This window comes from Ziziphus jujuba, chromosome 2 (assembly GCF_031755915.1).
Source record: "Ziziphus jujuba cultivar Dongzao chromosome 2, ASM3175591v1".
NCBI lineage: Eukaryota > Viridiplantae > Streptophyta > Magnoliopsida > Rosales > Rhamnaceae > Ziziphus > Ziziphus jujuba.
In genome coordinates, this window is record NC_083380.1 from 32144933 (window position 1) to 32161395 (window position 16463).

The 16463-nt window shown below is 35.6% G+C and overlaps 1 protein-coding gene across 1 annotated transcript; it reads right to left on the reverse strand.

Annotated features, from left to right (window-relative positions):
• Positions 1-466: 466 nt before the first annotated feature.
• Positions 467-1099, reverse strand: LOC132800801 (rust resistance kinase Lr10-like). Its single transcript, XM_060815101.1, has 2 exons — positions 1017-1099; positions 467-767 (listed from the first exon to the last, which is right to left on the reverse strand). The coding sequence occupies exons 1-2, from the start codon at positions 1097-1099 to the stop codon at positions 467-469; spliced, it is 384 nt and encodes a 127-aa protein (XP_060671084.1).
• Between the last annotated feature and the right edge of the window lie 15364 nt (positions 1100-16463).

The window sequence follows — 16463 nt, forward strand, 5'->3', positions numbered from 1 at the left end:
TACAATCTATTTAAACTTATAAAACTTTTCAATTTGGCTTTACTCTAAAAGCACATCACTTGCAGAATTTAATACAAAGTTTCATGGCCTCGTAAATGAGAATTTGTTTCTAAAACAAGTAAGGGAATAAAAGCATATATTTGTTTTAGTAAATGTGAAATTAACAAACCTACCATTCTTATACTTTATCTCTTTAACTTGATTCTATAATTTGACTAATGTCTTCGGAGCCGTCATGACATGAAGTTGTAGTTGAGTCTCTTGAATCTAATTTCACCCCTTCATTATTTATAGGCTTTACAGGCTTTATAGGCTTTTCTTGTGGACATACATAAGGCTCTGGAGGCATTTGCAGGCTTTCAACATCTCCTTCAAGCATCTCTTTGACTCTGCTCATTATCGGTCGATCATTTGGATTCATATGTATACACCACAATGCAACTATAATAATCTTCTTTCTTATTTTTTATTCATCCTCTATTCCACCATCCATTTCAACGTCGTTTCCTTCTTTGAATTGATCATAAATCCATGAAGGAATGTAAATTTGACTTGTATGATCTGCACCAGCATTTAAATTCTTTCTTCTACTAGCCATTTCCATCAATAGCATTCTGAAACTATAAACATCTGCTTTGATAGAAACCGCACCAATATTCTTGTAAAGCAACTCTAGAGCTATGTACCCTATGGTTCCTCTTGCTACGGTAAGAGAGACAATGCTATTGCCTAAGGGAGATAATCTTGCCAGCTTGAAATTAGAAACCCTTGGAAGAAAATTCTCATCCAAAAGAACATTTTACGGCTTAATATCAAAATGTAGGATTTGCATTTTGCATCCTCGATGAAGATATTTAATACCACAAGCCACTTCACATGAGATTTCACACATTGTCTTGCAATCTAAGGAGTTAATTCCTTCTTGAGGAAAAAGATATTTGTCAAGAGATCCATTTGGCATAAAATCATATACATGAGCACATTTTGATCCCTTAGCACAGAAACCAACAAGTTACACGACATTGACATGGTGAATGCTTCCAACAGTAAAAACTTCATTGTTGAATTCTTGCCCATTAGCCTTGGATTTCTCTAACATCTTGATTGCTACAAAACGTCTACTTCGAAGCTTTCGTTATAGACAGAACCATAACCTCCTTCACCTAGTTTGTCCATGAAACCGTTGATCATCTTTCTAATTTCGGAGTATGAATACCTTATAGGCATAAGATCATTGTTAGTTTGTAAGAATTCTTCAATAATATTATACATTGATAAATGCCGCCTTCGCCATTTGCATATAAGAAATGCAATTGCAAATGGAGTCCCAACTACAAGTTTGACTCCAATCCCTAAAGACACTGTAGGAAAATATATACCAAAGGAGTTATTAGCCGATATATATGATCATAGAAATTCTCACAAATAAACTATCAATAATCAGATTTTTCATATTTATCAAGAAATTTGTGCAAACTGTTTCTTTATGGGATTGTAATAGCATATTAGGATGTTGAGACTAGAGAGAGGATCCTCACCGCCAATTCCGTAAAGAAACATAAATTAACACTGTCAACTCAAACCATTATTATATGGTTTTTTCTTTTTCTTTTTTTTTTCTTTTTTGGCTATGCCCCTAGGCACCCCTTACCCCCTCAGTGGACTAGAACCCCAGACCATGATTATATTGTATATCTTAAAGGTAGTGGAAACTATATTAATTCCATAATTTAAAAAAAAAAAAATCAGGCTTCTAAATATCCTTACAATAGAACGTGTTGTTGTAACGCATGGCATAGCATGTTAAAGGCTGTTTTAGCATAGTCACGTGCTTGCTTTTCAGTTGCACGTGTTTTTCATTTACTCAGTTAGTTAGCTATTATTAAGCTATTTTAATATAAGAAGACTGGTAATAATTCTTTCAAGTTGGGTTAGTTAGTTAAAACTGTAATGAGCTATATTAACTGGCTCAAAACCTCTTTTCGTTTTATGTAATCATTTTGTCATTTTTCAATTGAAAGGAACTCTCTGGTTTTTTGTTTCATTTTCTCAGCTTTTCTTTATCTTTCCTTCTTACCAAACGCTAACCTTCAGAGCCTAAGTTTGTTTTCTGAACTTTGTCATGGTGTCAGAGCCTTATTCCATGGCGGAACTGCACAATCCGATCTTAACTATTTCTCCTTTTCTAAATAATATCATCAAGCTTGATGATTCTAATTTCTTTATTTAGAAATCACAAATTTTACCTGTTATTAAAGGTCATAGATTTCTTAAGTTTCTGTTTCCCTTCTTGTGTAGATTATTTGAAAGATCAGAGATCTGATTCCGCTCAGCCAGAAGCAATTTCACCAAGCTCATCGACTAGTTTCAATCAACTGAATAAAGAAGATTGGGACATTCAGGATAAATTTCTTGTTAGATGGCTGTGAAGCACAATTGAAAAATAAGTTTTAGGGCATTTCAATGGAAAGGATACCTTATTCAGTCTCCGGAATGCTATTGCTAATAGGTATGCTACTCAATCTCCTACTAGAATCTTGCACTATAGACAATTGATTCAAAGTACCAAGAAGCATGGTCTTACCATAGATGCTTATATACTGAAAATGAAAACTCTAGCTGATAAACTAGTAGCTGCTGGCGATACTGTTACTGAAAGAGATTTAGTGTTGTATATCTTTGGGGGATTAGGTTCTGATTTTAAGCCAATCTCCACTGTTTTACAAGTTAGACCAGAACAGTACACATTAGATGAAATTCAATATCATCTTTTATCCTTTAAAGCTCAACTTGAGGAGGAAAATATTGCTCTTAACTATGAAGTGTCTCATAAGGCTGCTCACATTGCTTGTGATTCTGGTATGGTCTCGAAAATTATGTTGATACCAAATTTGGTGCTAATCGTGGATCTGATAATGACTATATTTCTTATGGTGGATTTCATAATAATGGTGGTTTTCATAACCAGTTTCAAGCTTTTCAGAGTGTAAATCAATATCGTGTTGTTGGTTTTCAAGAGCCAACCTTTGAAAGTCAAGTTTTTAATACTGTCCAACAAATCCTTGGTCAAGGAAGAGGTAGAAGTAGGACTTTTGGTAGAGGAGGTGGTAGAAATTCTAAGCCAACTTGCCAAATTTGTCAAACTTATGGTCATTTAGCTGCTTACTGCTATAAGAGATTTGATAGTCAATATGTGGGAAATACCAATATCAATTCTGGTTATAACTTAAATTTTCAGTTTAAAACTCGGCAGCTTGTTCCTTTTCAATTTCATAGACAACAGCAAGCTATCAATCAGCCATTTGAAGTCAACATTAATCCTCAGCAGGTTGTTCCTTAGTAGGTTGTTCCTTCTCAATTTCATAGACCACAGCAGGCTATCAATCAGCCGTTTGAAGTTCAATCTCAGAATTCACCTTTTCCCTTCCCTACTTAACATCTTCCTTTACCAGTAGCTTCCTCTGGTTATAACAAGGATTTGCCTGCTTACTCTCAACTTTCAAACTCTCAGATTTAAGGACACTTGGTCTGCACTAATGATACTTCTCAACCTTTAGGAGGACATAATACAATCTCACCTATTGTCACTCTTTCTGAAAGTTTGTTGGGGCTTGTCAAGTGGCCAATCCAATGAATCTTGCTGATTCTTCATGGTATCTTGACAGTGGAGCAACAGATCATGTTGTAGCTGATGGCACCTCTTTACTTAATCAAGTTGAATACAAGGGGCCCAATAAACTAATGGTTGGCAGTGGAGCACACATATTGGTAATAGTCTTATTCCCACCTATCATTCTAATATCAAATTGTTGCACGTGTTAGTTGTGCCTTACATTGCTAAAAACTTACTTAGTATTTCAAAATTGACTCATGACAATAATATGTCTGGAATTTTATTCATTTCATTGCATGCTAAAGGATCATCAAGGGAAGCCAATTCTTAAAGGAGTAAGAAAATGAGGGCTTTATAAGCTGTTACTTCTTTCATCTCTAGCTTCCAAGCACAACATCATTTTAGCCACTGGTCTCAACTGCCAATACACCAAGTTTCTTAGCCACTGGTCTTAACTCAGCCAATACACCAAGTTTTTGTTCCAGCCATAATTCTTTGTTATAGCCTCCTTTTTCTCTAACTAATGATCATTTAGTTAGTATAAGTCGAATTCTAGTGTTCCTGTGTTTTCTTCTTGTATCTCTACTTTAGTTTCCCCTTATATTTCAGTTTCCACTTGTAAATGTTCTAGTTTAGATTCATGTTTGAATCATGATAACAATGTTTGTTCTTCTAGTTCTTGCATTTCAGCTACTGTACCTACTTTTTCTGTAAATAATAATAATAAAGGCACACCAGTTAGCAATTTTTCTTCTTTGTTATCTAACTCATTGTCTCTTGTTGCTACAAACACAGTAGATGTTAATATACTACACAAAAGACTTGGTCATCCTTCCTCTAATGTTCTTACTAAAGTTTTCACTTTATGCAATCTTAAATCAAATTCAATTCCTCTTCATTTTTGTGATGCCTGCCAACTTGGTAAACAACACTTAATCTCTTTTCCCAGTTCATCTTCTTGAGCTTCTGTTCCATTGGAATTAATACACAGACTTATGGGGACCTTCACTTGTAGTTTCCTCAGAAGGCTTTAGATACTATATTCAGTTTCTTGATGACTTTTCTAGATATGTTTGGATTTATCCCTTGAAACTTAAATCTAAAGTTCTTCCCATTTTCCTTAAGTTTCAGAAAATGGTTGAGTTGCTTTTTGGTCATAAAATTAAATCTATTCAATCAGATTGGGGGGGGAGAGTTTAGAACCTTTTTACGTTACCTCACTTCTCAAGGCATACTTTTTCATCACTCTTGTCCTTATTTACATTCATAAAACGGAAGAGTTGAACGAAAACAAAGACACATTGTTGAAGTAGGTCTAAATTTATTAGTTGAGGCACATATGCCTTTAAAACTATGGTGGGATGCTTTTAGGTGCTCAATTTATCTTATTAATCGGCTTCCTACCCAAGCTTTGCACAATCAAATACCTTTCCAACTTTTGTTCAAGGAACAACCAGATTTTAACTTCATGAAAGTTTTTGGCTGCACCTGTTATCCTTTCATTAGACCCTATAATGCTCATAAGTTTGAATATCATACCCAAAAATGTGTTTTTCTGGGCTATAATCCTGACCATAAAGGGTATCGATGCCTTCACCATATTGGTAGAATTTATATCTATAGATCCAAATTTTATTTCAATATTATCTTTTTCTTCTACGTCATTTTCCAATACTATTGATACTCCTTATGCTTCTCTCTTCATTTATCATCGACCTTCTATTTCTCCACCTTATAGTTTACCACTCATAAAAAATTCTCAATCCATTCCAACATCTCCTTCTTTGCATCCTCATTCTTCTCCTGTTCAATCAGTTGTTGTTTTACCTTCTACTTCTTTCGGTCCTTTGCTTCCTAATTCTTTTTTTTTTTATCAACCTCTTATGTTCATCCCATGATTACTAGATTTAAAACTGGGTCTCTCAAACCTAAAAGTTTTCTCTCTACTAAATATCCTCTGCCTTCAGTTTCTTTTGCTTCCATACAAGAACCCTCAAATGTTAAATAGGCTCTAGCTGATCCTACTTGGAAACAAGCAATGACTCAAGAGTGTAATGCTCTTTTTCAAAATAACACTTGGACATTGGTGCCTTATGATCTTAGCATGCATTTGGTTGGATATAAATGGGTCTTTCGAACTAAGTATAAAGCTGATGGCACCGTTGAGAGACCTAAAGTTAGAATTGTATCAAAAGGTTTTCATCAAACTCCTGGGATAGATTATATAGAAACTTTTAGTCCTATGATTAAACTAGGTACCATTCATATTGTTTTGTCTTTAGCATTGTCAAATCATTGGGAAGTAAGGCAATTTGATTTCAACAATGCCTTCCTTAATGGTGACTTAACTGAAGCTGCTTTTATGGAGCGACCTCAAAGGTTTGAAGATTTGCAGAAACTCAATTATGTTTGCAAGCTTACCAAAGCTCTATATGGACTTAAGCAGGCTCCTCGAGCGTGGTTTGAGAAATTAAGAACAGTTCTCCTACATTTTGGTTTTAAGAATTCAGTCTCAGATTCTTCTTTGTTCATTCTAAAGACACCTTAAGCTTATGTTCTTCTTCTTGTTTATGTTGATGATATTCTCATCATTGGAAATAATTCAATTTTTGTTACTCAGCTGATCAACCAGTTACATGATATCTTCTCACTAAAGGATTTAGAAGCTTTGCACTATTTTTTAGGAATTGAAGTTACTAAAACTGATTCTTCAATGTTCTTAAGTCAAGCTAAGTACATAACCAATTTGTTAAAGAAGTCAAACTTAGATGGTCAAAGACCAATCTCAACTCCTATGTGCTCAAGTACAACGCTTTCTAAATATGTTGGAGATCCTTTCCATGATCCTGCAGCCTATCGAAGAATTGTTGGTGCTTTACAATATCTCTCACTTACTCGGCCTAATATATCCTTCACAGTAAGCTCTCTCGGTCAGTTTCTAATAGCTCTTACAACTCAGCACTGGGAAGCTTGCAAACATGTACTTAGATATCTCAAAGGAACTTTATCCTATGGTTCAAAGCTTGTTGCTAATTATGTTCTTCAAGTTCAAGGGTTTGTAGTCTCAGATTGGGCAGGAAATGTAGATGATCGAAGATCAATAAATGGATATTGCATTTATTTTGGCTCAAATTTGGTATCATGGGCTCAAGGAAACAGCAAGTGATTGCAAGGTCTAGCACAAAGGTAGAGTATCGTGCTCTAGCACATATAACCTTAGGAATTTGTTGGCTCCAGAATTTAATAAAAGAACTTGATCATCATCTTGATTGTCCTATAGTTTAGAGTGATAATACAGGAGTTGCTGCTTTAGCTCCAAAAACTTGATGGTTGATATACGATGATTTCGCAAGTATACAAATCGTATCAAGTAATAGAGTGATGAGAGAATATCGTTCCCACGAGGATTGGTTTTAATAATAACTAATTACCAAAATTTTGACTAATTGTTTTTATCTAGGCACCCAATTTATATGAGAAAATTGAAATTAAAAGCAAAGTAAGAAATCAAACAATGAATTAAGTCACAAACACACAATTCAACAACTTAAAATGGAATTATAATGAACTAAAAGCCTAGGATGTTGATGTACCTTCTACCCTTCCTATATTTAACTCATTAGGTTGACAAAATACCAAATTTTACCCAATTTCTAGCCTAGAGAAATTCAAATTTAATCTAATCCCTTTTTCTAAAGTAAAATTAGAATCTATGAGTCCTTAATAAAAATTAGAAATTTGTTCCTAAAATTCCTAAGTCCTCATGCCTTGAACCCTCTCTTTTGTAGCTACCCAAATCCTAGTTAAATTTTCCAATATTAACTAGGGCCTAGGTTGTGTCAATCTAGTGACCAATTCACCAAATTAACCTTCCCAAGTATAAAATAATGAATCTACCCAATACCCAAGAAAATTCCCAAATGCAAAAGTATATTGAATAATAAATACAAGATTCATACAAGCAAATTGGATAAAAAGCAAAATAAAATTCAACCCATTAATTAAATATCATCCAAGTAGAGGTTCCATCAAAAACCTAGATAGAAATTTAGCTACACATGTTCTTTGTAAATACCATAACAAAAATCAAAGAAAAACCCATAAAGGAAGACATAATATTCAAGAAAATATTCAAATAAATCCAATACAAATAAGAGAAAAGGAGATGGAGAGGAAAAACTAAGTAGTTGAAGAATCTTGATGTTATGTCTTGAACAGCTTCAATCTCCTTCAATCCAAGGTTTCTCTCTCTAATTCTTCTTCTTCTCTCTCTAAAATCTTCCTTGGTAAATATGCCTCCCTTTTTTCACCTCCTTTCTAAAATGGTGGCTGCTCCTTTCATTAAACCCTAGCCAAGATTGAAGATCCACCCTTGTTTTTTTTTTTTTTTTTAATCAAAAACCTTCCCTTTTTGACACCTCATCATCCAATTTTTATCCCTAAAAAAATGCTTCAAGTAAAAAAAAATGTGGTGTGGAGCTAAAAAGTACACGCCATTTTGGTGTGGCTCCACGCCACTATCTCTGTGAAGAAAGATTGCTGTTAGCGTGGACTCAAGCGTGAACCATGGTGTGGAGGGGAGTTTTGGATTGGAGGGTGGTCTTGGCGTGAAGTGGGCTGGTTTTGGTGTGGAGCATGGGGTGGATGGTGGCGTGGAGCATGACTTGGTGTGGAAGGATATCTTCTAGCTTGGAGCTTGGCATGGAGGATGGAGTGGAGCATGGGTTCACTCCATTTTGGCATGAACCATGGCGTGGAGCAAGGGTACATGCTATTTTGGCGTGGAGCCTTTCCATCTTTTGCCAAAATTGCTCCAAACTTGTCATTTTCCTCAATAATATGCCATTATCTCCAATCTAAAGCTTTCCTTCAAGATTTTCAACAAAAAGCATTAGAAATAAAATAAAGCTTGAGTTTTTTAAGCCATTAATCAAGCATTACGGGCTAAATAAGTGAGTAAAAATCTCACTTATCACTGTCAATCCAGTTTTACATCAAAGAGTGAAGCACATTAAGATTGATCTTCATTTTTTCAGGGATAAAGTCATCTAGAAAAGCTTAGTGGTGGTGCGTTATGTTTCAACACTTGACCAAGTAGCCTATATCTTCACTAAACCTTTTGGTCCTCTTCGTTTTCAGCTACTGCGAGGCAAATTGCATGTGGAAAATATTAAGAGCAACATTTTTTCTTTGTAGCAAAACACTTGAAGTTTCTAAGGCTAGAAGAAGAGGTTACATCTAATGGGGAATGTTAGAGTCTGTTTTAGCATAGTCACGTGCTTGCTTTTTAGTTGCACATGTTTTTCATTTACTCTGTTAGTTAGCTATTATTAAGCTATTTTAATTTTTCCACGTGTATAACGAAGACTGGTAGTAATTCTTTCAAGTTGGGTTCGTTAGTTAAAACTGTAGTGAGCGATATTAATTGGCTCAAAACCTCTTTTCGTTTTATGTAATCTTTTTGTCATTTTTCAATTGAAAAGAACTCTTTGGTTTTTTGTTTCATTTTCTCAGCTTTTCTTTATCTTTCCTTCCTGCCAAATGCAAACCTTCAAAGCCTAAGTTTGTTTTCTATACTTTATCATAGCAAAGCCATCTACCTTTTTTAGCAAAACTTGGAAACCATGAAAGCTCAAAGTCGTATACAAGTTGATTTTGTATGTCTCTGTAGGAAATGTCGGTGCTGCTGTTTTCCCAAATTCTCTACAGTCGTGATGTGATCATAACCATCAGCTTTATACAGCAAGAATCCTTTAACTCCGATGTATTTGTTCCACCAACCTTCACATAAGAGTAGTATTCCTCTTTGGATAAGGTAGTACGAGCAGCACCGCTACTATTAATGCATGGATCAGTGAGTACATAAAGAGGAAACTCAACTGGATTTTCACACTTGATGAATATTATAGCCTCTAAAAGTGAGATGTTATTCATAGTCATTCTGCTATAATTCAAAAATGATCCTAAATATGGAGATTTGTCAGTGAAGTTATACGCGGCCAAGGGGTAAAGTGGTACGGTGGAGCAATTAGCCTTGTTAATATTGACATCAGCCAGTCGCATTGTGTAGTTATCGTAATCAGGAAAACAAATGTCACCGAGATGACCGAGAATTCGTCGATATTATCGGTTGTCGTCCACTGCCGACACCAAAAGGGAGGGGAAAAAGTTTCTGTCATGGTTGCCAGAGGAATGTCATCGGAGTCGACGCATATCGCCTGAATCGCCAGGTGTCGGTTGGAGTTTCGCTTTTGGGTGGAAACAATGGAAAAAAGATGGAGAAATCGGCGGCTTGTTGTCGGTTGTCAGGATCTCGGCCGATGTGTGTGTATATTTGAGATATGATCTGAAAATGGTCTATGTATTGTGTGTTTGTGTGTTTAGGCCGAGAAAGAGAGGGGGGAAGACGATGAAGGGAAGAGAGGAAGAAGAAGAAAGGATAAGAAAGAAATCTTTCTTCCCACATGGGGGAAAAAGGAAAAAGAAAGAAAAAAAAATATTTGGTATATTTCCAATTTGGTGGACCGGTTTGGGGCCAAAAAGGGTAGATTATATTTGGTATATTTCCAATTGAAGATGTAAGGAAAAGATGGTGATCATGATGTTTTACATAGCTAGTTTGAAAATGGAAAACCATCAAAATAAGAAAGATGAAGCTGCCTAGGCCTATCAATGGTGAAGAAGAGGGTCTTCCAATCTCCATATGTTGGGGGGAGGGATTGAAGAATATGAATTAGGGGATCTTAATTATCATAAACAATTTCTCTATCTTCCTCTTCTTCTTGTTTATATCATCCACATATATGTACCAAGTCTGACTGTAAGGGAATTTTATGTTAAATATTGACACAAACATTTCCGTACGTTGACTGCCTCTGTAAGCGAATGTTACGCCACTTTCGTAGCTCATTCCCCCAGAAAATTTTTTATGTGGGAACCTCAGGTACCCTTCTTCCTAGCTCATTCCTAATTGGAAAGTAAGTAGAAAGTTCTAATATATATATATATAGCTTTTTGAGAAAAAGACCTCTTTCACTGGCAGAGACTAATTATTATAAGTGAAAAAGCAGCGACAAAGGGCATCAATGAGTGTATTCCAATTGGGTCTCTGTCATTACTTTCTTCTGATTTTCAAAAAAGAAAACAAAATTTGTACGTTATTGTGTATTTCTAGTGTTAGACCTAAAACATGAGAAAGATCCTTGTATGATATTCGGTCTCTTTTATTTTTTCTTTTTCTTCCTTTTTTTTTTTTTTTTTTACTTTTTTTCCCTTTTTGTTTGTAAAGTTTTTGTATTACTAGTGTATTGTCCAATAACTTTTATAGACTTTATAAATAGAACTATATAATTACTTCAATTTGTAATTGAGTGTCAAATATAAATATCAAACCTCACAATTTATAGCTTATTCACTAACAATGACTTTTGAATATTTTTGGAATCTCTCCAACTTAGTTTACTTTGCACACCATTTTTGTGGCATTCACGTTCTTCCTCTTTCTGTCTCTACTCCAACCGCAGAAAACCAAAGCCCAACAAAAAGTAAAATGCCAAGAATTTTTGAAGAGGATTCGTCCACATATCGGCGAGAGGGGAGCTATGAGTCAGTCACCTGGGGCACCAATTTGTCAGTTGGTTGATTCTCGAAACCATACAAAGAGAAATAAATTAACAAAGGAAATTGCATATCATAGTGCTCCTCTACTAAATTTGTCAGGACCTGTCCAAAATTTCTCACCGGAACCCTAGACAAGCCCTGATCCCAGGGAAACCCTACCAGACCCTCCAATGGAAAATCCGGCAGAACCTCCCCTAAAGGTTGGACTTACCACAAATTCCTGCACTGAAAACACACTTCTATATTCCTCCCCTTATTCCTCCCACATTACTACAATATAATTCCACAAATTTTCAGTGCTCCAAGTGAATAACAGGGAAACAATGCAGTATTTAATAAAATACGTCCAATACAGTATACAGAGCATTATACAAATAAATATGAAATTAATACGATGACAGATAAAGAAGTAATACAAGATGAAGAGGAAAAAGGGAGGAAATACTTCTTGGACTTTCGGCAATGAACTGAGACGTCGAGTTCGCCTTGGACGATCAACGTCTCCCAACCTGGACTTAGGGGAACAGAATTTAAAAATATGAGATGCTAATCATCTTAGTGAGTGACCCTATCTACTGAACACCTTTAATATTAATAATATAACAAATAAAGGAATTTAATTAATATCAACAATTAAATAAATAAATAATAATAACAATTGAAGTAATATTTTCTCTCAAAACCCTCACTATTCACTCTATTGGAAATGTTCCCCTTTTAAAATATTTTCTCAAAACCCGACATTCATATTTTCCGAAAACCAAGGGATCAATTAATTTAATAAATAATAGATAAATACCCCAAATATAAATAAAATGTAATAATTTATAATAAATAATTTTTGAACACTTTGGGGTTTGAAATTTCTATCCGAAAATTTATACTTGACGCACCACACCATATACCAGTGATGCCCTCTGATACCCAGCGTCCCAAGCACCGACTAGCGGGAGATTAAAGAGAGAAACTTGCATACGGCACTTCGGCGTCCCGACAGTACCGCTGCTAAAACCGTCATCCCAGCCAAGGAGGGGGGCGGCTATGTGCACTATAAAACTTGTCTGCCCTCGGTCCAATGGCAACCCACGGGAAACATAATAACTGCGCGCTAACCACATATATACCGAAACACCAATACTGTATGAGTGCATCTAAAATAATTACTAAATTAATTATAACCGTACCGATTTTCCAAAATCACCGTGGGAAATATACCAGTTTTCAAATTTACCATCCTACATATTTTCCTTTAACATACCTGGTACGAAACCATCATTAACAAAATAAAAATAATTTTTCTCGTGACACAAGGTCCAACAAATAATATTCCACGGGCATAATTATAAAATTTAAACCACCAATTTAAACAAATAATTTCCCTAAAATATTTAAACCAATTATGCCCACAAAATAATATAAAAATCCAGACACAAATTAATTTATGAAAATACCTTGCTCATGTGTAATAAATACAATTAAATCACAATAATAATAATAGTCGGGAATTTCTTAATAACCCAAAATTCCGTTCAGCACCAACAACATATACGTACTTATAAAATAATAATTTTCCACAATTATAATTAAATTGCACCACATGAGCATAATTTCAAATATCAATTAAACACCAAATAAATATAATTAATTACCCCAAAATATTTTTAAAGGTGGGTCACTCACCTGGAGCACGCACTTAACCTAAGATCCTCTATGGGATCAATTCCACGACTCACCCGTGCTCCTAGAACAACAACATTACACATCTCAAATAAATTAATATTTTATTCGGATAAATAATACCCAGTACCCGGGGGGATCTAACACAAATGTTAACCAAAATTGATAAATTATATGTCTATGGAAAGCTTACGAGATGAGGAACGTGAAACCAACCTTCGTCGGACCCATTTTGACCGGCGGTGGCCGGAATTTACACCGTGAAGCACCGGTCGAAATTCAACTCCTCATATCTCGCAAACCGCTTCGAATTTAAACAATTGGAGACCATAATTGAACTCAAAGGACCTAAAATAGGGGGAAAGGGGTGGCAATTTGGACTGGGCTGGCCAGAAACGGCAAGAATCGCCGGAAAAATTCAACCCGCCCCCGTCGACTTCACCAGCCCGATCTGGGCACGTCGCCGGTTGGCCGGCCGCCAAATTTGGCTAGTGAGCTCACTGGCATGTGGTCTTGGACGGTGGCCGGTGCGTGTGGCTTGTGGTGGCCGGAGAAAGATGAACACGGGAGAGAGAGAGAGATGGCTGGTGGGAAGGAAGAAAGAAGGAAATAAAGAAGAAGAAGAAGAAGGGGAAGGGGCCCGTGGCCCTTTTTTCCCACGTGGGGGAAAAGAAAAAAAAGAGAAAAAGAAAAGAAAAAGAAAGAAAAAGAAAATAAAAAGAAAATAAAAGAAATAATTAAATAATAACAAAATAATATTATTATATAAAATAACAATAATAAAATAATATGGTATTAAGCATGGTTGACATGTGGCATCTCAACATGGTGACACATGGTCACATTTATTAAGTCACACGTGGCACATTGTTACACGTTTAAAAAATAATATTAAAATAATACAATATTTGAAAAACTCTACAAGTCCATAACTTTCAAACCACATGTCCAAATCGGACGTGCCGCTAGTCTATGGACTAGTGTCGACGAGTAGTTTACAACCATGCATGAGTCAAAGCTCAACTTTGCATGAATAAAAAAGTCAACTCCGGCATCCCTTGGACAGTTTGGACCTCAACTTGTTTTGCTCATAACTTTCAAACCGTAGCTCCGTTTTCGACGTGCTACTAGTCTATGAACTCGTGCCAACGTGTACTTCGTAACGGTACCTCAGTCAATCTAGAATTCCATCAGAGTTAAAAAGTCAACTTTTGACCCCTTCGTCAACGGTCAACCTCGGTCAAAGTTGAAAAATTTTCATTGTACTTTGGGACGGGGTGTTACAAAATTTCCATTCAATTTTCGCACATATTATTTATAATTCATCATCATTGTTATTAAAGCATAGCTATCCCACAATTAATTAGCCTTTGCATTATCTTTTTTCATCCCTCTCTATATCAACCCTCTAGTCTAACATTGTTGTTAGTGGCCATTCTGGTTTCAGACTAAGGTATCTTTACAATTAATTTGAAATGCAAAAGCCATTAGAAAGTGGACCTAACTCTGCATATGCAAGCCACTTAAATAGATACAAAACAAAGTATCCAAAAAAAAAAAAAAAAAAAGACACTCAGAATAGGAAATGACCAAGACAAACTGCAAAGCTTCCCCAGCAATTTGTTTTGGTCAATTAACTACAATTCAATAACAAACAAGTGCCATTAGGCATCATAAAAAATGGTCATGGGCCTCATGGATGACCCATGAATAAATCCTCAATGATCACCATCTGGATCTTCACCAGGTCAGCCACTGCTCCTTTGAACTCTGTTTTGTAAGATGGAAGCGTGTCCTGTATCCTTGAATGGTGAGCCTATGCTAGAATTCTTCTGTACCCTTTAATGGTGAGACTATGCTACAATTCTTCTCCATGGGAGGTTCTGACAATGTAATAGTTAAAAATTGGAGCTTTCATAAGAGCTATTCAATTCACCTCTTTTAATGGCTTGTACATAAGACTTCTTTGGTTGGCAGCTATTCTTATATTATTCTAAACCCCTACAGTCCTTTAGTTGTAACACTAGAGGCATTTATAGTTACTAGAGGCATTTTTAGTTGTGACACTTCAAAGATAATCAAAAGAAAGTCGGCACACAAATCTACCGAAGTATTGGCATTAAATCCTTGACCAAGGAAAAGATTAGGTGTATTATCTGAACCACATCATTATAGAGTTGAAGTGATCTCCAATGTCCAAGTGACTGACTGTAATTTACCCTGACAAGGGGGCTTATCCAATTTATCAGAAAGAACTGAGGTATGATTTCTCCGTTGCATGAATATATATTACTAGAGAAAAGAACAGTCTACCACATCATAACTCTAGAAAGAATAGCTCTAAGCAATTAATGCCACGCTTACTAGTTTTAGTCCTCAACATTGCTTTCCCATAGGAATTATAACTACAAGAAAATGGCATGTAAATGCTTAAATGTGGCGAGCCAATAATCAATGCATTCAAAGGAGAAAAGAACAGGAATTTTTCAAGAAAAGAAATTTCTCCAATGAAAGATGTGAAGCTTTTGTACTCATCTATGTCATTTAAGTCCTTGAGTTGCTTCAGGCCCACAACAAGTCAACAACTATTTGTGTAGCTAGCAAAATAACAACTTTATACTAGATTGAAACTAATGTACACTCCAAGCCTACTTATTTTCTAGGGATAAATTGCAGTCAACCAATAACATAAAAAACAGAACAATCTGATCAATGAATGTTAAAAAGAAAAAGAAAAATACGTTAGAAATACATTGACAATCATATTTGTATTGTAGGTAAAAAGCTGCATACCTCAACTTTAGCTTATGGCTTTTGTTGGCTAACTGATGTTCAAGTTAACTCCTAAACTCCGGTACAGAATCAGCATTCACAGCCTACCCATAGAAGGACAAGTCTAACATAAACATATGTATAAACTTGATATGACTGTACATTGAGAATTCAGTCATCAATTCACTTGTGCCTAATAAAACACTTCCACACTCTGAAGCAAGTAAGTACAAGAACATATATAAAAATGCTACATTGAACCATGTTTGGAGAGAGAGAAGGATACATTGACTATACCAGGCAATGTCCAAATGCGCCACTTACAAGAGCAATCTCATATGATTGACCGAAAGAATCATTTCCTGCCTTTAGGATAAGCTGGCCAATCCCTGACTAATTACATCCTCCAAATTCAAACAAAGCAACTGCAAAAACCTTATACACCCAAATAAAGAGAGTGAAACTTTTAGCTTTATAGCTTCAACAAAAAATAAAAATAAAAAATAAAAAAATCAACCCTTAAAAAACAAATTACCTGCTTGAACAAGGATGGATTCAAAGTTCAAACCCACATCGAATCAACATTCAAATCTCTTAGACCACTACCAGCTCTTTCCTTGAAATAATCAAAAGCAATAGTAGCTCCATTCCTTCGGATATCAATAACCCTCTCCACATTCTCACCAACTGAACAAGAACTCTCACCGCAAAGACTCTCCATTGTGGTCTAGTGATGATCCAAAACCACCATTTGCTGACCTTGGAAGAGATTTCCTGAACA

Excerpts from the sequence above, each read along its gene's own strand:
- LOC132800801 (XM_060815101.1), bottom strand. The coding sequence starts at position 1,099 with ATGTTAGAGAAATCCAAGGCTAATGGGCAAGAATTCAACAATGAAGTT. Across the intron at positions 768-1,016 it reads ATTCACCATGTCAATGTCGT|GGTTTCTAATTTCAAGCTGG; the intron begins GTAACTTGTTGG and ends TTTTCTTCCAAG.